The sequence below is a fragment of the Micropterus dolomieu genome, linkage group LG23 (genome assembly GCF_021292245.1).
Source record: "Micropterus dolomieu isolate WLL.071019.BEF.003 ecotype Adirondacks linkage group LG23, ASM2129224v1, whole genome shotgun sequence".
NCBI classification, from domain to species: Eukaryota; Metazoa; Chordata; class Actinopteri; order Centrarchiformes; family Centrarchidae; genus Micropterus; species Micropterus dolomieu.
Window position 1 is genome coordinate 6084032 of NC_060172.1, and position 23029 is coordinate 6107060.

Genomic DNA, 23029 nt, shown 5'->3' on the forward strand with positions numbered 1-23029 from the left:
TTTTTTTTTTTGATTTATTGACTGCTGTTGGGAGAATTTTAAGAAATAAAATAAAAAAATTAACAGTGTACATATTGTGTAAATGTGCGTTTGTAGAAACACTATCAGGAAACCTTGGAAGGTTTCTGAGAGTTTGAGGCTTAAAAGTTCCAAAAGCAGGTTTTTTGCTTTCTTATGGCTTCATAACTTTGTGTATTGTTTAGATACTTTTGGATATTTTATATATTTGGAGATTTTTATTTGCCTTTTAATGTATTTGTTACAAATTCAACATGCTTACAGACTTAGAGGCAAGCTGCTGTATAATGAGATCTTGCAGGGATGAATAAAGTTTTATTGGTTCGTATTTAATTGAATCATCAACATCTCAACATTATCATGTAAATGTGTGCAGTTAGCATTTAACATAAATGCTCATAGTATCACGTATCAGCGTGAGTTCAGTTATCACACACGTTACGTTCAGCATGTTAGATAATTTTTATGTTAACATGCAGGCCTGCTTACACACAAATGGACTCATTTATTAATACATTTATTGAGTTATTAAACAAAACACAAACTGACATAATCAGACGAGTCTAAAATCTTTGTGCTTGAGAAATTGATGTTACTTTCACGTTGGTTCTTCCCTCTTATAATGAAAACACTTGCCGGCCTGAACAATTATTTCTAGTGATGAAACGATTCATTTTAAGATTCACTCTTAAAGCAGGGAGCATTTAAAAAAGCTGTGAGATCAACACCTCCACTAAACTGGTGCGACTCTGTGTGTCCTTCTCCGGTCTCAGGTCCACCATCCGAAATGCCAAGAGCATCCACAAGAGGGGTCGTCAGCAGCTCAGCCAGGACAGCTACCGCAGGAACAGCCGGCGATACCTCCAGCAGAAGGGCGGCCACCTCGCAGTGCCACACAAGAACGCTCAAAAGTCACCACTGAGGGAGAGGAAGAACAAGGGTAATGAAAACATACTGACATGTCTCAAGTTTATTTTGATCAAGCAAAGCTCAGTTCAACCTGTGGAAAACAAATGGCACCGGCAATCTACCCATAAAACATAAAACACACCCATAATTTTGTTATTTGTAACCAACAGAAAACATTCCCGAGCTGTCTGGCTCCAGTTCAGAGAGCGAGCTGAAGAAGGAGGCTCCGGTCATCCCTCCCCGGCCCAGTACGGAGCTCATCCTGGAGCGCTGCAGCGACAACACCCGCAAGAAAGTCAGCATCCACAAGTCACACTCCAGCTCCACAAGCTAGCACGGGAGTCACCGCATGTCGTGAAACTCGGCTTTTTTGCTTCCTAAATGTTTTGCAGACGGTTCAGATTCAAGCGTAGACTAATAGGAGATCAGTTAGACGGAGAATGGCAGGTGGTCATTTGAGTAAAAGTCATGGAATTGGGATTCGGAAAATTTCCAGCAACTATGAAAGACTAGTTTTTTATTTAATGACTTTAAAGAATAAGTCTATTATGTCTTTATTGTCAAAAAATCCCATGCAAAAAAACCAAAACCAACACCATGTTAGACCCACTCTCAGTTCTTCCTGTCTGTGGCGCTCAGCTCCAAACATCTCACAAATATTTATAGTGATTTCCGAAAAAACACTTGGTCACTGAGGAAACAGTGCATTTGTTGGGGACTGGTTTCAGTAGCGGATAAATCCACATTTGCTTCTATGGTGAAGAAGACATATCAGCGGACACTCATGATGTTTGGTTCCTTCCACTGAGTTTGTAAACAAGTTATTCTTTAAAAAGCTTTACTTTGATGCCATCTTGCAGTCATATTAAGAATAACACGGTGGCGGCAACCTGAAAGCAGCACATACGGTGCAATGAATTGCCTAATGTTTCTACATACAAAAACAAAGATACACTCACTGAACTGATTCTGATTTATTGCCCCCAGACTTTACTCCCAGCTCAGTGTTGATGTTTGCTACCACAGCTGTGTTTTTAAACATCAGCAGTATCTCAGGCCCGTTGTCTTGTGATCCCAACTTGATTATCTAATTTTCATAACCCTTAAACTGTAACGTTATGATCAGGAAACACATTTCTCGTTATTGGCATTGTGGTGTTGATAACAGTATCGTTGTGTTTAGGCTTCTTTTCATTCTTGTGTAATTTTTGTGCCGTCTCCAGGCTAAGAATGAATTTAACTCTATGATGAAGTCTGAATGTATCTCCATATAATGAAACATTTAAAGAAAGAGTTTGATATTTTGGGAAATACGCTTTCTGGTGGAGATTAGATGAGAAGATTGAGAGCGCTCTTACATCAGCACCCAGTTAGATTAGCTTAGCACAAAGACTGGAAACAGGGGCGAACAGTTAGCCTGGCTCTGTCTAAAGATAACAAAATTCTCCTACCAGCACTTCTGAAGGTCACTTTATTAACACTTTCTATGTTTTTTGTAGAGTATATAAATTCCCTGTTTCATGGTGGGTTACGTGCCAAACAATTTCTTGACTCTGCACAGTGTCGTTGCAAGTTTCCAACGAGTCAACCAGTGGAAACTCAAGGAAGTTACACACAAGATGTCGTTTTTACACTTCATTTTTTTTGTAGAATTAAACAAATGAGATATAACGTGTTAATTAATGAGCCCTAGAGGTGCTGGTTGGTGGATTTTGTTCCCTTTAGACAAAGCCAAGCTAACCCCCCCCTGTTTCCAGTCTGTATGCTACGCTAAACTAGCATGACATCAAGCTTTTCATCTCTACTAGACAGCAAATAAGTCCTGGTCTTCAATAATAATCAACAATATTGGAAATTTAATTATCTAAAAATCGTAAGATCAAACACCTACATGTGAGCACTATTTGTTAGCCTAGGCTAATCTGAGAACTGATGTTAACTGGCCTAAAATATTTTAGCTATCGCCGCCGCGGCACCACGATAGTGTAACAAAAACGGCAAAACCTGCTTAGATTTTTCTCTCTGAAAATCCAGCACGACTTGTTTTGCTTTTATTTGATGTGTTCAGCAACCTCGCTGTTTGCCGCTGGTGTTCACATTTGCACTGCAAGTAGAAAGATGCTATGAAAAAGATATGTTTCCTTGTTAAAGGTGAATTCATTTGGTTGCAATGTATAATTTTATTTCTGTTTGTGTCGTATGTGTGGAAGCATTTAGATCTATTTCCAAGCATGTGATATGTAGAGCTTTGTTTTTTTTTATTTATTTGCTAAATATGTGTATAAAATAATAAAACAAAATGTACAAATTATTGTCAATTCTTACAAAACGTATCATCAGTGCCTCCTCGTCTGAAAAGATGCAGACACAAAAGCTCACTTTGGGTTCAGAAAATACATGTGTCGAAACTTTTACTTTTTACTACTTTCAACCCTTCTGAAATTAAATCTTTCACTTATGTTCTTCTGCTCTACAGACCACAGCTTTCCATAAATGGAGTACTTTAAAAGCAAAGTGGACAAATAAAAAAGCCTCCAAGTCAACAAGCTGCAGCACATTTAAAAATGAGGTGGAGGACGCCAAAAAGTTGAATGTAACATCAGCTGTTCCAGTTCTCACTCTGTTTGACTGACACTATCAGTGACAGACAGTATTAAGTACATTTATTCAAGGACTGTACTTAAGTACAAATTTGAGGTACCTTTATTTTACTTGAATATTTTCTTTTCATGCCACTTTCTACGTCTACACCTCAAAAGCCCAAAGGGAAATATTGTACTTTTTAGTTCACTGCATTTATCTGACAGCTTCAGTCACAAGTTAGTTTACAAAGGAAGATGTTTACACACAAAACAATGAATGTTGTTAATAATACTGAGGTTTGGACTGTTGGTTGGACAAAACTAGCATTGTGAATGTGTCACTTTGGACTCTGGGTCGCTGTGACAGCATTTCTCAATGTTTTCAGAATTACACTTTAATGGAGAAAATAATCAGCAGACGAATTCATAATAAAAATAATTATTACAAAATAATTCAAAATGAGCTCCACCTCAATAACTACAACAGTAAAATCCTGTTTTAACATTATTGCATGAAGAATAATAATCTATACAAGTATAAAGTACTATTATTATTGATTGATTATTATTTATACATAATACTTTTATTTTACATTTTCAATGCAAGAGTACTTTTACAGTGTGGTAAAAGTAGGTAGGCTACTACACTAAGTAAACGTTCAGAATCCTTCTACCTCAGGACACTATACCTTTATAACTTCTCAATCTAACAGACTTTTGCATTTTCTAATAATCCTGTGTTTATCCAATATTCCCTCCAACAATTTCAACATGTCATGGTGAGGATAATATTAGATAACTAATCAAACTAGGTTTGTCGCCTGTGCACAGTGACACTGTAAATGTAGAAATACAGAAATATGAGTACACATAGAAATATTGCAAAGACATTCCACATTTATTTAGTCTTTAATCTGTTTATTTACATATTTATTTCAGCATTTATATAGGCTATGTATTGATAAGTCATGTTCTCTATGATCATGTGGATCTCCCACATTTCATACTTTATTTATTTATGTTATTAATATCAGTAACTGCGCCATTAGAGCTTTCTGAATATATTTTGACTACCTGGATCGCCGTTGACCCAAAGATAAATGTGTAAAAATGACAATTATTGAGGAAAAGAATGACCCCGACGTGATTTGAACACGCAACCTTCTGATCTGGAGTCAGACGCGCTACCGTTGCGCCACGAGGTCCCACAAACGAAAATAGGACCCATGCATTAATGAAGATGGACAAAGTGTGAGAGAGAATATGTGTTCGTTCAGTACGGAGATAGTAAACAAGGCACCGCTGACCCGCCAACTACAGACCGTGCTAACCGGTCAGGACATGTAACGTGATACAAATTCTCGGTGAGTTAAGTTTAGCTATTGTTGACGTTAACTTCAGGACGATAACCGAGTTAACCGCCACTGACACGAAGAGCTCGTCCTGACACACGAAAGGTCTAAATGTAGGTAAGCGTTAAGGGTTTCTGCGGTTAATGATGACATTAATAGATAAAACCTGAAAATAGCTGACATATGACGTTATCAATAAATAGAGTGGAGATGAAGATAAGCGTGTTCTTCCCTGGTGGTCTAGTGGTTAGGATTCGGCGCTCTCACCGCCGCGGCCCGGGTTCGATTCCCGGTCAGGGAACTGTTATTTTGTTCTTGAATGTAACTTCTTGAGAAATAAAAGAATAATAATAGAAATACAAACAGGAGTCAATAAGGAATCAACAATTTAATGCATAAATTAATTATACATATAACTCCTAAAAGTATTTTTACATACAGAAATGTCTATTACGCATACATGATATTTCTTTATTTATCTCTGTTTGTATGTCTACATTAATATATGTTCATTTTATGTATTAGTTCTGCATTTGTTTGTTACCCTACTTTCAGATTCACACACTCTTTACAATCTGTCTCTTTGCCTGTTAGCATGTTTAAATAATATTTCACAGTAAAACAAACAAAAATCTATCTAAACACATTTACTCAATTAATGACCTAACATTTACAGCTTTTTGCACAGTGCACAAAGTGTATGGCCTAAGTGCTGTGATATCTCATTAAGCTGTATTTATATGGGTCCTACATCTTGTTTTTTGTACTGCTGTAACATGTGACTTTGTCATCTGGGGATCAATAAAGTTTTATCTTGTATACTTTTCTAACATACTGTAGAAGAGTACACCATCAGCCTAACCAAACGAAATAATAAATATTACAGTAATAATACTCCTATAGTATGATGACAGCTGTGGTAATAGTGATGCTGACATTCAAAAATCAGTCACTAATTCAGGACAGATGTCCTCTGGTCTGTTTGTGTATGTGCATCTTCATCTTCCCCCCCCTTCTCTGCAGAGATTGCGTGTCTTGGCTGCTGCAGAGGTATCTGGCAAGTTACACCGATTTGAGCATGAGAAAACCGGATGTCAGGTGATAATCCCATCTCTTCAAATTAAAATATATATAAAGTATTACGTCACTACAGGACAATAACAAAAAATGCAGTGATGCATGGAGAAGTAATAATAGAAAATGGATTACCTCAACAATGAAAACCTTAGTTAGACTAAAGGGGAAGTGAATGTGCTATTGGAGCATCATCATCTTATTATAATATTTAGCTTGTTTGGGAAAGCCCTAATAAATTATACATACACTGATAAATTCTGTGAGCAATTTCTGAGATCAATGACGTCATAAAGTCAGAGCAGATGAGAGCCAGCGTATCCTTCCCTCATGGTGTAGTGGTAAACCATAGGTCTAATAGAAACACACTTAGGCTAAATGGAAAGTGGACGTGCTTATGGATCGTCAATTTATTATCAAACTGTTTGGAAACCCCCTAATGAATTATAAATAAGTTGAGCTACAATGAATAATTTAAACCGACGAAACAAGACATTCAGTCAGCGATCCACAATTCTAGGTGTGGTACCGCGACATAATCAGTGGTGCAAAGTAACTACGTAACAATTTACATTTAGGACTTTTAAATTTATTTTTTTTCATATACTATATACAGTCAAGGAAAAGGAAAAGGAATTACCTGAATTTCTGCACAAACTGGTCATAAAATGTGATCTGATCAGAAGCCATCTAAGTCATTACAATAGAAATACACATCGTACTTAATTAAACACAAATAGGTTTGCTTCTTCTTTTGGTGAAGCCTAGGGGTTAATTTTTCCTGCGACTGTATTTGCACACCTCTCCAACGTTGATTTGATGTATGTTGTATAGCATTTAGAAGAAATATTATTATATTATTATGCTATTATTATTTATGTAGTATAAAAAATGTGTTATATGTTGTTAATAAATTACATTAGAATTAAAAGGTTTCTCAGCACAGAGCTAAAATGCTTGTTCCTCCAGAAAGAAAGACAATAGCAGAGATTACTGTTATAACATTTGACCATTCACAATTGTATTACCTATACTACTGTTGCTGGTTTTAACAGCGGGGAGTCTCTTTTGTATGGCGCATTTATGCCATTATATAGGTAAAGAAGAAAATGAAGAAGCACTTCAAACCATCGATCGAGCTTAGCTCTTATTTTGAAAACCACGACGGAAGCGCCTTTTTTCTGTCTTGTGGTCAGCTTGACGCTCGGTGCTGCATCCTGTGCAGCGACAGAGAAGAAGACGGTCAGGTTTATACTTCTCCAAATGCCACCGGACACCGAACACGGCCTCGGACCGGACGGACGGACAGCGGGACGGGGACGCACCGGGAACATGGCGGCGGGAACAACGACCTGATCGGTATCGTAACGACGATAAATCAGAGGAACGACGCGGCTGACGGGTTGGTAACAGAGCAGCATCACTTAACACAGATCAACGAATATCATCGTAACATCTTAGATAAGCTAAAGCTAGATCGATTAGCTTGATATCTGTCTGTCATGGTCTTGTAATGATGTTGTGGTGACTTGCATGGTCTCTGATGATGGCCTGCTTATTAAATGTGTAATATCTTATTTGGCTTCTGTGTTTAAAATAAATAAAAAAAAAGCTTCATTGGCATCAAAAATGTCACGAGAATACAAAACAAGACAAAACATCAACATTTAATTTAATGTCCAAATACTTCTTTTGTGAGAAACGATTAATTGTTTCAGATAAAATGTCAGATATTTGGTGGTTCCAGCTTTTTAAATGTAAGGATTTGCTGTTTTCCTTTTGTCATTTATGATTTCTTGGGTTTTTGTTTGGTTTGACAAAATAAGCAACTTTGAAGCTTTGTGATGAGCATTTGTCACATTATTTATTTATTTTTTTTACATTTTATGGACTAATAATCGTCAGTTGCAGTCCTAATTAAGACTGATATAGAGTATACACACACACACAGTGCATCCTTAAGGTTGCTGGTATTCGTATACCAGGCATCATGTGTTTTTAATTTTAAGAGGGCATTAAAATTTAAAATCTAAAATTGCGGAATTAACCTTTTTAAAGTGAATGTTCACCATTTCACTGCATGTTTTACATTGTAGGAGGAAGTGCCTTTGAACTTCATTAGTTCTTACCATCTTCCTGGAATGGAAATACAGAACGCCATCATGAGTCACGGCCAATGAGAAGCTTGTTCTGTGACAATTTCCTTCCATCTCATACAAATCGCCCTGACTCGATAGTCTAACCTGTAATATTTACCTCCTGTAAGCTTTGACTGAAATGATTCTCAAAAATACGGAACAAAGCGCGAGTTCAATACGTGTCGCGTCCCATTACGGTTGGCAACCTCATTACTCATTGACTGCTATAATTTAGTAATTATTTCATGTACGGTTAATACTGTACTAACTTAACGTTCCTTCTTTGTAAGTGTTTTCTCTTTTTCTTCGCCTGATTGTCACTTGTTTCTTCCACTTCATCTCTCCGGGTCAATTCAGATTGATTTTTGTCCCCACAAGAGGAAATAAAAAAAGAAAAATCACACACAATCAGTTCTGTCGGATTCTTTCTGCACAACCTCACTTCCTTAAATCAATCAATTAACATATACCAGGTGCTCCACTGCAAATATTTTACTTGCCAAGTACTTTTGACACAATAAATTACTGAACGGTATATCGGCTACAGCTCCATTGCTTCACGTTGAGTCAAACTAACGGAGTGTATTCAGTGAAGAGCAGAAATGAGGCTCGTATCCTGATAAACCTGTTTGTTTTTTTTTTTACCTGACCTTCCCACGTGTTTGCTGTGAATCTCACCTGTTGCTGGATCTGCCACCTCCTTCTTGTTTTCTGCTCTCTCTCTTTACATCTCCGTTTTCATTAGCGTTGCCTTCCTGACATTCTCTGTCTGCGTCATAGTGATAAACAAAGCAGTCGTGTTCGGTGTGCTGAATCACCATTCGTTCAAAAGAATCGTTCACCGAGTCTTTGAGCTGCGTACGCCCACTCGCTGACCTGAAACACGGTCGTTCAGGTAACTACTGAACTGAGAACGGTCATTTGTGAAGGTTAAGCCTATGAGCTGAGAATTTAGTTGGAGAAAGATAGTGTTTGCAAAATGAAATAGCAGCAACACATCAGTGAATGTTTCCTTTATAGATGTCCTCTTTTAGTAGGCTAACGTTACGCTAACGTTACGCTTGTGTGCGGGTGTGTTATGGGTGGACGATTATGCTTTTTAAAGCATAATGTGTTAAAAAATGTTCTGAAATATAGCTTGCAGTTAAATAACAAATAAAATTACCTTTTATAAAGGTTTTTTTGCACAATAAGAAAACATGCAATGCATTTAAATATAGAAGAACTGTGCATTGTCCAAAAACAGTAACTTTAGCTGATTATAAAATGACCCAAAGTTTTCCGTTCTCTCCCTGTGTGACATGACAAAAGAGGAGGGAAGACTAAATCCTGCCTACATGTGTGTTGCCTCAGCAGGGATGATATTACTGGAGAAAAGTTGATCTACAGGAGAAACAGCAGCACAGAATGACTGAGAGCTGCACTCACTTAGATTCTGTTATATTTATATATTTTGAAATGTCACATGCAACCTGAATTTTCCTGAAGTTTCCTTTTACATAAATAAAAACATTTCCACCATAAATTGGTGCAGAAACTTTCACCAGAATGCAGGAAATTAAGTGTTTAAAGATCACAATTTCCCCCAGACCCCCCCCCCCACTCATATATCTCGACACTGAGAATATCTTTAAAACACTTTTTAAGGATCTTATCGTCTCGTTCTTGAGAACCTAATATCGCGTGTTGTGATGTCTCGCAAGCTAAGTGTCTCTTCACGCCCTAATCTGTCCCCACCACAACACAAAGTGACGCCCTTGAACACAAATGCTGTTAAATCACTGCAGATGAATGTTAGCAGGTCGCTGTCTTGAACGCATCCCATTCCTCCTGCGAACGAATAACTCGAATCACTCACTGAATGTTACTCACAGACGGGTCCATTGTCAGTGTGTTAGAGAGAGAGAGAGAGAGAGAGAGAGAGAACGGGACACGGACGGCCTCAATAACAGAAATGGGTTTATTGTCAAGTTTTAACATACAAGGAATTTGCCATGGTGTTGTGGTGCATAAAAAATATCAGCCATCAGGTAATTGCAGTGAAGTAAAAAGTACAGTATGGCCAGCTGAGATGTACAGAGTAGAAGTAGAAAGTGGCATGAGAAGAAAAGACAATTAAAGTACCGTAAAACTTCATTTAATAACACAGGTCTCGATTAAACGCCTGGTCTGGTTTTTATAGAAGTTCTTTTAATGTATAAAGCCTCTTAAAGAGGTGGTGTTCTGCTTTTTGGCTTTTTTCCCTCTCCTTTACTGAGTTAACTACCTTCTTTGTGCATGTAACAGGTTTGCAAAGTGAAAAAGCCCAAAGTCCAGCTCAAAGGGAGTTCACATCTCCCACTCTGCTCTGAACTGCCTGAAAACAGCTCGTTTGTAGTCCAGCCGCTTCCCTCATATAATGCTCGCCAAGCGACTAGTCCAACAAGCCCTCAAAAACACTGGTGGAAAGACAGCAAGCTGCAGCACACAGCTCTCCTCTCCCTTCCAAACACCAGCTACCCTCCAGGCAGTCAGTGGACATAAAGTTGTTCCTGTGATGTAGAGACAGAGCTCAGTTAAAACTTTATGGATACAGATTAATAACTCACCGCTCTGAAACTCTCGCTCCAGTCCGTGTTGCCGAGCCGGTCGGCAACACGTACGGCTGAACCCGAGCTGTTCACCGGCTTCTCGCTGACCCGTCCTACTCTGCTTCTGATTGGCTAGTAGTCCTTAACTAGGAACTGAGCATGTGCAACTCCCAACAAAGATCATGTAGAGACAAGATGTATCACTCCATAGCTAAAACGAAGCCTTCAACACAGGGTGAAAAGAGGAGCTGCAGCAACGTGCAGTATGAAACCAAATACGGTGTTTTTTTCTAAGCTGCTTATATCGTTAATACAAATATTAATGTTTAAGCGTACGATCAATGTGTCAGTTTGGACATGCTGCACATCGTTAGATCGGTTAGATTCGCCACAATTCAATCGTTCAGTTCATTCAACGGAAACAACGAGCCCCAAAGTCTAATTCTGATAGATTTACCGGTGTAACCGACATGATACAAGAAATGAAAAGGCAAAAAAGTGCCGACTCCCGTTACCTTTGAAGCACTCGTTAAGTCCGAATGTGTCCGTTCCTTGATTATTTATATTCCTTTAGTCTGTTAATCAAAGTTTTACGGTACTTCAGATTTGTGCTTCAGTACAGTACTTAGACTAAATGTACTTTCACCACTGGAGGAATGCAGAAACATCAAATACTAATAAAACTACTGTCACTCAGAAGCTGTGGAGCTACCAGGAGCTCAAATTTAACAATATCTTTAAAGCTGGGGTTTGCACTTTGTTTTAGAAGCATTTTTTGTTGTTAATATAAGCACAGCCAATCGTTTCGTTTGATTGGCTGGCCTATCTGCCTTCGTGCACTCTGTGTTTTGGGGAGGCCTGGAGAGAGTGGGATTTCTTCGGTTGGACTCTTTCAACGTCTTACTAATTTCTCCAGCGTTGCCTAGCCTAGCTTAAAGTCGTAAGAAAACTCTTATCACTAAAATTGAAGGATTACCAACATTTCCCTTTGAGCACTTTAACAGATATGTTCCCCGTGTTTATCTGTGTGTGCAGGATCCCAGAAAGCTCACAATGTCGTCCAATTAGGCGATGAGGGGAAACCTGAAGGCAGCAGTCTGTTTCTAAGCAGCAACAACAGCAACACAGCGTGCGGCACCACACACCATGGGATACAAGGTAACATCACCGCGCTGACCAGCAGCAGCTGCAACTGGGTCTCGCTCAAGTCCTCCACACGGGTCCGGTGTTTAAAATACAAATCATTTCCCAGTGAAATTGTCAGTCAGGTGGTTCAGTCAGAATGTGGGTGGTTCTTTCGTCAGGAATGTGTGTTTCGTGAGGGGAGATTTCCAGATGACTCACGGCTTCAACAGTAGTAACACTTGCTGTAGGTGTCATGATTCATTCATTGCACCGATGCACCTACAGTAGTATGAAATATGCGGATGTAACTAACCATATCTGCTAAAAGAAATGCTTCAAAACTCACTCAGGAAATTAAATCATCTCTACAAACCCGTTTCTTTGCTCTCACAGTTCTCTGAAAAAAAATAAATAAATAAAGAGAGAACAAGTCGTGCAGCTGGATTTTGTTCTCTGACGGGCCGGGGCATAAATGTCACGCTGCAACCAACCAATCAGCCTCTATGTGGTTTGATTCAGAGCTTTGCTGCTGCTGACACATACATAACCATCTAACTCCCTGTCACTCTGCCTGGCCAGATTAAAACACACACACACACACACACACTCCTACCTTTTAATCTTGAGTAGTTTATGGCTCTATAAGCCCATGCATGATGCGCGCACACACCTCTGGCTGCCTGTGCGTGTGCATGTGTGACTGCAGGGGATTTAGGGCGACATCTTTAAGCAGATATCAGGTGACACCGCCATCTGTCTGAGGCTCTGAATCTCTGCAGCGATGCAGCCGTTACATTTATTCAGTCGTTCATTCAGCGGCGGGCGTCACGTCCTCCGGCAGCCATGTTGGAGGTCCACAGCTGTTTGATTATACAGTTCTGTAACACCCCGCCTCTAAGTGAAGAAAACACTGTGACAACATATGCATATTAAATGAATAATACATTTTACTTATTTACATACAGAATCGCAAAATTTGACTATAAAAATGCAATTAACTGTAAAACTGAATATCTTGGAATCTGCCAAAATGTTGATGCATTTATAAAATTCGGGAGTTTCCTAGCATTATTAGCGTTTCTGCACAAAGCACTTAAGCCAAACAAACAGATAAACTAACTGCCATGTTTTGGTCTTTATAAGCGCTACCTCTGTCCGCTCTGCCTCGGTGTTTCAGCGAGGGGTGGGCTCAGCGCTCGGTGTCTCCTCCACACCACAGACTGTACACAAGAAGTGGACGTAGCCATCGTGACGTCACCCGTTGGGTTGTGGACTGCCGTTTTGAAGCTTCGAGTTTGGCCGATAGGGCGCCGCCAGCTGCACCGGACGTGACCATATTTGGAAGAGGCGGTGGGGCCGTGCGTGGAGCTACGGTCAGGCTTTGTAAACAAGGAGGAGCACTGCCCACGTGAGAGGAGCCTCCGTCAGACCCCCTTATTACCCTGTGTTTATCAGCATATGGAGGCTGTCAAGTAATAACCTGTTTGATAGTGAACAATTCACAATACATGTACTGCAACAATACATTTATTGTGAATTGTCCCCATAAATAATTGCACATGCATTTGAATATTTCTCTATTGCATATTGTCATTATAGATAAAATTCCTTGATAGTGATTCAATATGTAATATTTTCTTAATTTTATTCATCCACCACATGATTACACACCCTTTCTGCTGACTAAATGTGCTTAAATTGCAAAACACGGAAACGGAAAGCAACAGAATATGGCAACAAAATGAACTGGATTTCATGGACTCGTCGGCCAATAACTGAATGTAGCTTAACTGTAGCGAGCTCCATCAGGAGCTGCTAACTTTAGCGCTAAAATGCCAAAAGCGTGTGCGGCGACACCTCGCATCCACATCCCGCCCGCTCCGTGACTCTAGTACTTCCGGGTCTCCCACTCCCACTGGAAAGAACGCCAGGGGAAACACTGGTGTTTCAGCTGAAAGTCTAGCTGTCCTGCCCAAATCTTTAGTGTTCAAGTTCACTCGCCACTCTAATAGTGCCTTTAGGGTTAAAAAACTCACTGCACGCTACTTGCTCAGCACCAAACAGCAGACATACACATTGAGAGATGAGCTGGTGAACGAAGGGGAGCGTTTAGCACCTAAAGAGCCAGATATTTTAATTATAAAAATGGAGCCAAAAGAGAGTGAATATTAGACTGGCATTCATAAGTTGGACAAAAACATGACTCAAAATGTAAGTGCTGGATCTGTAAACTAACAACTGTTTGATCACAACTTAACTTACAAGGTCAGTAAGGTTAAATTATACTTAAGATTGATTAAAACTAACATCACTAAGCCATTAAGCTAAGAGAGGCATCACATGGCTTGAAATAGTCGCAGTGACAGAGTTGTGTCACCAAAGAGGAATTTAGAGGATTCAAACAACTTCTTTCTTCCATTGAAGCAAAGTGGAAGCAGCTGTTTCCCCCTCTGTGTTTTCTCCCTGAGGTCTTTCACTGAGATTGTTTCCGTTGCTGTGTTTAATTTCAGATGGAAGTGCAGATGGCCCATTCACAGCCGGACTCGGGGTTCAATTTCAACAATCTCAACTGGCAAAGCCACTAAAATCTTGTCACAATTGATTATATATATTATCTGGAAATGCATGAGTAGGGCTGAAAGATTACTTGCATTTGCGATGTTATCGCGATGTAATAAAACGAGATTTTGTAATCGTGAAGGCTGCGATTACGCTCTGGTCACATGACACGCAAGATTAAACCAGCCTGCAGAGGAAGCATCAACTTTGCACGTTACGCTGTACCTTCTGGCTTCTTGTTGTACAACAGCCTTAAACTTGACAGAAACTGACATAAACTTTAGTGTCAAACAGTGAATGAAAGTAGCACCCGCCAAAGGAAGCAACTAATTGAGTTACAAGCTGGTTCAGAGACCTGCCACCTAGGGCGGCATCGGGCGTCTGGCCCCGAGCAAAGGGATGCGTTATCATTTATACAGTCTAGGTTTCTATGTTTTGGGGAACAGAGATCCTCTCTCAGCCTTGAATGAACCTTCAGGGAGAGGAGAGGAACACACCAAAACAATCTCACAGCTCTGACCTAAATCCTAGTGAATGTGGACAGACCAACATAAGGAGTTTAGGAGAAGAAAGGTTAAGGATAAAAACACAATACATATATCTATAACAATAATAGTAATAATAATGATAATATTAAAAGATTAAATGTAAGAGGACACAATTTTCTGCCATAAAACACCTCCCTCTGGCCATAAATGGACATCCAAGAACAGAAAATTGACAATAGAAAATTAGTCTTGGACAATTTTGCAGAACACAGACTATGTTTAGTTATGAACAAGCAGGGGATCAAACATATTTATATTTGTACTCATCCCGGATGAGAACCTCGGCTATCAAATATCATGTGTAACATATTGATAACTGACCTATAGCGTGGTATCTATAATGTCTCCTAGATTAACTTGTGGGATAAAACAAGGACATATACGAAAGCTACAAGTGTGAATGTTTCTTTGCAGGACTACTTTTGTGTCTGAGACCTTTTGTTTTGAAAAACTGTTGCCTGGTTCCATCAGATAAAAGCTTTTCCAAGTGTGTGCATTACTCACCAATCTAATGGTGCTGTCACCGGAAAAAAATTCATAATAAAGAGTTTGGTCTTTATTTGTGGATTGATTCCTTTAAAATGAATTCAATTAGTCTTTCGGACAATCACATGTTAATATCTCTATCCAGCCCACACCTGGGAAATCCCCCACCGACTGACCAGCCGTGTGAACCTTGGAATGAGTCTCACCTCGGTGAACACATCTAAAGTTGACGTCTGTTGCTACTGTGGTGGTGCTTGCGTGGGCAAGGAGTGGATATTTAGCTTGTGAGAATGCGTTCTGGTCTGGTCTGGCGGGCGTCAGAGAGTGGCTGTGGAAGGCAGAGGCAACTGCCTAAAGTTTAGCTTCCCGGTCGGGCGTGCATAGCAACTAGAATTTACAGTGGCGTGCACAGAACTATTCAGCACTCTGTCCCAGGCGCTCCCCTCCGGTGGGAAGCTCAGTGGTGCTACTGCGCGCTTTGATCTATTGAGACTATGCAGTACGCCTGGGGCAATTCGGGGTTCAGTATCTTGCCCAAGGACACTTCGACACGTAGCTTGGGGGAGCCGACCTTCCGATTAACGGCCAACCCGCTCTACCTCCTGAGCCACAGCCGCCCCGCACGTTATGACCTATGGCTATATGTACGGTCAATTCAAAATACCGAGAATATAGTGACTTGTTGTTACTTCTGGAGTGCTGTCCTTAGCACCTCTGGTCTGCTGAGCTCGAGCCGGTTGGGAGTGGATGGAGGCTCGACGTCGTCGCAGGGCTCCGGGATAGACTTACAGCGGCTGGCGTGGACCCAGGTATCCCGTCCCATGACTTTCACTACGGTTTCGGTGGTTGAAAGCACTTGGAAAGGACCCCGAAAACCAATTAAAAGGAGAACCTGTGGCCCTTGATGAGTACACAACTCCCTGGCTCTACGTGAGGGAGAGTAGCCGTGGCTATAAAGGGCAGCTGTGAAGGCAATGTCACCAAACATTTTGTCATACTGTCACCGTTTTACAGCACCAGCACTCTGTAAGTTGCTGATGCCATCACTCAGGAAGGAAAACAGAAATGAATTTCAGTGATTGGGCTTGTTAAGGCTTTGGCCACCGCTCTGGTCTCCTGTTTATGGAAAACTTTAACAAATTTACTTAACATGCCAACAATTACAAGACAGCATTTCATTTATTCACATGGTGTGAGTTCAATCCACCATAAGATCACGTCTGGACCTGTAGGAAAAACACAGACTACTACAGCATTGAGATTTTGAGTTGGTTCGTAGTTGTTTTGCTCCACAGTCTCTCTGAGAGAACTCTGGCTTGACAGTAGCATGTTCTAAACCGGTCTCACCCTCTCTGAACGAGTCTTAATCTTGGAGCTCACAGTGACCAATAACACCGTGTCCAAAAACACAGACAGTTTACCTTCCATTTCTGTCCCTGAACAGCTGCTAAGTCTAGCATCGAAGCAGATTCAACCTCATACTTTAAGATAGATAGTTAGTGCAAACCCTTGTTAATCATCCATCTGTACCGTAGGCAATATCAATTAAAGGAAAACACTTAAAAGATAAGTTAAAAGCATTAACACTGTTATTCACAAATGTCATTGTAATCTGTTAGTTCAGTTTTGCCCACGTGGTCCCTTGGCCCGCACATGAGCAACCTTCTGGACCATGTTTTGAAAGGGTTAAACAATAACATTCAGCAACATAGAATGAGCTGGCAGCCTCTGTTCTGGCTTCTCCTGTGGGAATCTGTTAGTGTGCATTTTATCATTAAAAGGCAGCAAATGGGTGCAGACGCACAAACATCCAGTTCAGTATGAAATAAGCAACAAAAACAATAAGCAACAGGACAACAAAGCACCAAGCATCTGGTTTCCCCCCCCAAGATGTAGTGTCAGAGCAGGCCAGGTACCTGTCTTCTGGTCAACCACCTAAGTGAGAACGCAGGTCAAAGGTCAGGTGTTTGTAGTCCCCGAGTACGGCGGACTGTGGAGAGCCTTTTCAGTCAGTGACGCTCTGTCATCTCAGTGTCGTCAGTTTCGAGTCTGTCAAGTGCACCGTTTTTCACCATGAATCATGGGAGAGATGTTCGTCTCTCTTTTAACCTTTGACAATAATTAGGATCCTTTGTCTACAAACTCGTCATCACCTCTTTATGCTGTTTGGTTTTGGAATAGATGGAAAAGGCTCGTACGCTGTGGGAGGGAGAGACGTACTCTCACTGTGATCACATGTCCCAGGTTTATCCTGTCTGTTCCAGTTGCAATTGAGACAGACTAGCCTTGAGAGCTGACCGCTTTAGCCAACAGTGGAAATCTCAGCATGCTTCTTGTGATGGACTGCAGAACGAAACCGACCAGCCCTGTGGTTAATGTAAAATTTTTAACCAGGCCTTTTGCCGAATCACCAACAGAGAAATATGTCGTATTTGATGTAATCCATAACAGGTTTGTGTAAAGATTTGAGACCTAGTGCTCGCAGGTGCTCTGCTCCACTTACACTCTACCACTCTGTGCTCTGTTGGTTGGCCTTCGCCACAGTTTACCCTTTGATGGAAAATTGTGAGAGTGGGCAGGCGAGTCATCACAGGAGATGGTGACTCCAGCCTATAACAGAGAATTCAAAACATATTAACAAACAATCTAACATGTTTAATACCTTTTTAAACGCTTCTTGTTTCCAAATCAAACTTGACTTTGTGAAACCTACAGCTATAAACTGTCATTCAGTTAGCACCTCAGACATGAGGTCACTGTTGAATGAATGTCTACCCATGGTGTGTGGAAAAGATGTTATTGGAACTAGTTCACCGGTACTCAGAACCACAGCAATGTGTGTCAAAACAGACTTGTTTATGTCACCACCCTTGCTGTCCCGGTTCTCGGGCCCAACCACCGGGAACTCGTGAGTCAGCAGACTCCGGGTGAGAATCCCACCTCCTCCCTTCCTTGCAGCTCCAAATCACCCATGATTCACCCATGAGGCAGCTCAACTTAGAAAAAGAGCCAGAAACAACACAACAGCAGCAGCTCCATGCGTCCAGATAATATTTTGCAATAAATAGAAAAATAGCCCTTTTTCTTTTGAACTAATTACAGTTACTCTGATAATTTCCCAACCCCTTTGTGCTCCATATTCATCACAAACATAGGATGTTCAAGTTTAGTATTACTTACTAAGGTCTTAATATGGAATTCATTTTAGTTTCAATGTGTTTGAGATTTTTACTTTATCTGTGAGAGGTTGTAACTCACCCAGTGTGTTTTTTTTTTCTTTCTTGCCAGTCTGGTTTAGAAATTGTGCAACATCTCTTTTCCAATGTCCACTTTTGCCCTTTACTTTGCCCCCTTCCTCTGTACTGTCCGGTTCTTCGTACCAGGATGGCTTGACATCAGCACCAATCATTTTCTTTCGTGTTGATCTTTTGTATGTTAAGCATGCTCTTTCGTGCTTTCTGTCCTTACTCCAGCAGCAGTTTCTGGATTAATCAAACTCTTTCAGGGTCTCATTGCGTCTCGCTTCAGATCACTGTAGTCCTAAGGTGATGGTCATGCGGACTAGGAGAGTCCTCCATGATTCGGTCTGACCTTGCAGTTCAGCTGCTGGCCTGCATTATGCGGGCAGAACTTAGTCCAGTGGTAATTCTGGACTGTACATACTTCAGACTGCTTTCCTTCTTGTCTGGCTGGAGTGACATATGATGCTAATGATTAAGAAAGGAACATCTTATTTCTGCACATTATGTTGATCTTGAGGAAGTCCAGCTTGATCTGAATTTGTGTTTTTTTCATCACTGTGTTTATCTCAGTCGTTCTGGGCCGTACTCTCTGACAACCTTATCCAAACTGCTCCAGCTGTGTCTGTGGAGCTGTCAGAGGTTTCAGTCAGGCTCGTCACGTGAGCCGTGGCTTCAACAATGTCCTAAATGTCAGTATTCCTCTTTTCCCTGGTATTTCTTTCACTGGGTAACCGGAGGGAGAGCCAATTTTGTCTTTATCTGACTTTTACTGGACATTTCCTTCTGTGGAGCGTCAGTGGATGTTTAATTTGTTTGTTTTGCATCTCTATGTTGCTGCCCAGTCAGATTTTAGCAGCAGCTTCACCCATGGCGTACTCTTCTTACTGGACTGGATCTGGGACTGGAGCATGTAGGAGGAGGAGGAGCGGAGTCCAGGACTGGATCAGCCGGAATGGATTCCGTGACTTGTACCTCGGGTTAAAGAAGAAATAATCAGTTGATTTGTTCTTGTGATTTCTTTCATCAGTCATCAATAGGCTAATCAGTTTTCAGTTCTGAGCTTACCCATCTGAACTGCAGAATTTTTATTTACTTTCCTCTGGACAGGGCTGCACGCTCTATTGCATTTCTGCTCTCCTTTCTCTCCAAACATGTCTTAAGCAGGTTCAATAGTTTTAGGCTAAAGCTTCCATTTTGCACCCACTTATCAAATTGTCCCATTAATGTCTAATATTTTAGTCATCAATTTCTGGTGAAACAACTGGTGAAGGTAATCTGGGGATGGATTCAGACTCAGTCTTCACTTGACTCTGACTCTTGCCATAGTCTACTCTCTCTAGCTAGTCTGTAATCGGGTCCATAGCGATATCTGGGTCCACTGAGTTCGGTTAAGTCTGAGGCTACGCGCTGCAAACCTAACTTATCAGCTGGAAACCCCAAAAAACCCTCGGACACCACAGAGAAAACCAGGACACGTCAGTTTACAAGCAGATAGAGGGTCCTGCAAATCATTCAGGCGCGAGATATAAGACCACTTCAGTTCAATCTCACTCTTTTTATCTTTTCTCTCAATTATCTACTCATTTCTCACTGTGTAAGTTCTTTTCCTTTTCTTTCTGGAACGGAGCAAAGGTCAGGGCTCCACTGAACACAGCTTCTCCCTACAGGGAGGATTTTAAGCCGGCCTCTGTCGTTCAACGGAGTCTGTATTTCTTGCCCGTCCCATCTGGGGTGCTAAATTGTCGTGGAAAAGAGAATAAACAGAGAAGTACTAAAAGACATATACAGCTGGTCCAGAGACCTGCTGCCTAGGACGGCATCGGGCGTCTGGCCCCGAGCAAAGGGATGCATTATCATTTACACAGTCTAGGTTTCTATGTTTTGGGGAACAGAGATCCTCTCTCAGCCTTGAATGAACATTCAGGGAGAGGAGAGGAAAACACCAAAACAATCTCACAGCTCTGACCTAAACCCTAGTAAATGTGGACAGACCAACATAAGGAGTTTAGGAGAGGAAAGGTTAAGGATAAAAACACAATACATATATCTATAACAATAATAGTAATAATAATGATAATATTAAAAGATTAAATGTAAGAGGACACAATTTTCTGCCATAACATTCTCCACCATTGCTCATAATAATAATTCTACCTAATTCATCATAACAGAGGCCTGACCCACAAGAAAGAACAGTGTATGTTTAATTTATCTAATATTGTGTTGGTCATACCAGACAGTGATTTACTGCTTGTCCATTTTGGTAGGTGAAAACCTGAGTTGTCAAGTTTTTGTTAGAAGATAATAATCTGGTAACTAATGACTGGTATTTTCACAATATTTTACATTATTTAGACAAATTATTGATCTAAAGTGATGGATGCCAAACCTCCGTTAGTTCCAGCTTTCTGTTTTTCTTTTCCCAATTATTTTTAAAAGACATCACTTTGGGCTTAAAATTGTGATGGACATTCAAACATTTTATAGAACAAATGATAGATTTATTTATACTGGAAAGAATTGTTACTTCCAGTCCTAGCGTTATCTATTGATGAATAACTCCTAAATCAACCTCATCAGACATACTCTTTCACCGTTACAGAGTTTGTCCTTCAGAGAACACTGTAAAATATCAATCTGCATCAAGATTGTTTTTTTTATGTTTTGATAAGTGCTATCCAGCAGTACGTTATCTGATTTATTTTTAATTAGCTCCCAAATATTGCTATCAGACATCTAATATGGGTCGGCTTACAGTTCCCACTGTAGTTATTCAGACAAATAATTAAAGTCAGTTTCTCATATGGCAGCAGAGTGTCTGACAGCTCAGTGTGGAGCTGCTGCTTTTTATGCCTCTGGCTGTGTGCAAATCAGCTGCTGTATGTATAGAAATCACACAGTAGGAACATATTGATTTGTATAAAGTTCCCTGCACTCATCTGCAGCTAAATGTGCAGTCGTGTGTGCATTTGTGTCCCATAGGGTCTGATATGTGTGATGGATTCAATCGATTCCATTTGACCATGTTGTGTAGCAGCAGGGAAAACTGCATAAACTAAGTACAGGTTTAGGTTTTGTTGTATAATACTGAATAAGGTTTGGGCGTTGTTTTTGTCGAATCAAATCCTGGTTGAGATTGTCAGTCTGATCTCTGACACAGGTTGTGGTGGCAGCAGGCTAAGTAAAGTAGCTCAGACATCCTTCTCTCTACCTACTTCCTCTAGCTCATCAACTGTACTTATGTTCAAAGTATTATTTTTACTGCATTATCTCATGTTATCTTGGTGAGGTCTCGTAACTTATATGGTTGGGCGATGTCTAAAATGATGTCAATCGGTACCATGTTGGGTTTGATAGTTTGACAGGCTGCGTCGTCAATAAGCGTGTGGAAAAAATTAAAGTCCCGTGTCTTTTCAGCGACTTCAGGGAGGGCCGGGGCTACAATCACAAGGACGGCTCAACATTGGGATGTCTGTATCCATCGGCGATGGACAATGGCATCGTATAGGAGCCCAACCTTAGTAACTACACATAGCAAATGTTAGGGGTAATTGTTGTTTGTGTTACGTGTGTCTGAAAAGAAGAAAAATAAAGAAGAAAAATCGGCCTTAAAAATCGTATATTGGTGTTGAATAAACAGCCTCCCACCACCCAGAGATGGGGACTCAAGTTTAAGACTCGTCCTCAAAAGACTTCAGACTTGACTCGGACTCGAGGTGCAGGACTCGTGAGCAATGTTTATTTTTAGGAAACGTCTGATGAGCTTGCTGTTATTCCCCTCCCTCCGTTACCTATAACCTGCCTACGTAACACGTAGCATCAGCTGAGCGTGGCCACACGCGAGAGAGGACAACAAACACCGGCAGCTGCTGAGCCATTCGTCGTAAACTTTGGCTTTAAAACTTCATACAACAAGGCCCAAACAAAGAAGCGCTGAACGCAAAATAGGTTAGCAAACATGTTTAGCTAAGCATTGGCCATCTAACATTAGTGTTAATGTAATCATTTACGTCCCGCTGGCTGCTATCACGTTAAAACGTTGGCTGCAAACAGGTCACAGGTTTATTGTTGATCATGTAACATTACAGTTTTATTTAGTTAATGTTGCACTGTTATCCAACGAAAGGACTTCTTCAGTCCAGAACTGAAGTCCAGAACTGAAGAAGTCCTTTGGATGAGGGACGAAACATCTACCAGTATCTTCAACCAAGTCCAGTTGCCCTTGACCTGGATGACTGAGAATCTTCATAGACAATGTTGCACTGGTTTGAGAGTCTGCGGGATGTGTTGACTTACAGTAGTTAATAAGCTGTCATGCATTGCACATTACATGGTTGAGCTCTGTAAGTCAAAAATAGGTTACAGAATTCCTTATAGCGAAGCAGTTTTATAAGCAGCCTGGATTTAATGCAGCAGGTGATACAAC

At 40.6% G+C, this 23029-nt stretch overlaps 2 protein-coding genes and 2 non-coding genes across 7 annotated transcripts in view; 3 read left to right on the forward strand and 1 right to left on the reverse strand.

Moving 5' to 3' along the window:
• The window catches only part of ncf1 (neutrophil cytosolic factor 1), a 19919-nt gene extending 16684 nt beyond the window's left edge, over nt 1-3235 (forward strand). Inside the window, exons 11-12 of the mRNA XM_046039435.1 lie at nt 792-958; nt 1098-3235. Coding sequence (XP_045895391.1) covers nt 792-958; nt 1098-1261 — 331 coding nt within the window. The 3' untranslated portion in view covers nt 1262-3235. The remainder of the gene's footprint in view (nt 1-791; nt 959-1097) is intronic.
• Nucleotides 3236-4642: 1407 nt separating this feature from the next.
• trnaw-cca lies at nt 4643-4714 on the reverse strand. The gene has a single exon. It is a non-coding gene; the product is annotated as a tRNA-Trp (tRNA).
• Nucleotides 4715-4722: 8 nt separating this feature from the next.
• The window catches only part of st6gal1 (ST6 beta-galactosamide alpha-2,6-sialyltranferase 1), a 33860-nt gene continuing 15553 nt past the window's right edge, over nt 4723-23029 (forward strand). Inside the window, exons 1-4 of one of the 4 annotated variants that reach the window (XM_046039429.1) lie at nt 4922-4978; nt 5885-5959; nt 7161-7337; nt 11679-11801. In XM_046039429.1, the coding sequence (XP_045895385.1) occupies nt 11790-11801 (12 nt within the window). In that variant the 5' untranslated portion in view covers nt 4922-4978; nt 5885-5959; nt 7161-7337; nt 11679-11789. Of the gene's footprint in view, nt 4874-4921; nt 4979-5884; nt 5960-7129; nt 7338-11678; nt 11802-23029 lie in introns of those variants that run through there. The other 3 variants (XM_046039431.1, XM_046039433.1, XM_046039432.1) reach the window with 3 other exon arrangements.
• Nucleotides 5091-5162, forward strand: trnae-cuc. The gene has a single exon. It is a non-coding gene; the product is annotated as a tRNA-Glu (tRNA).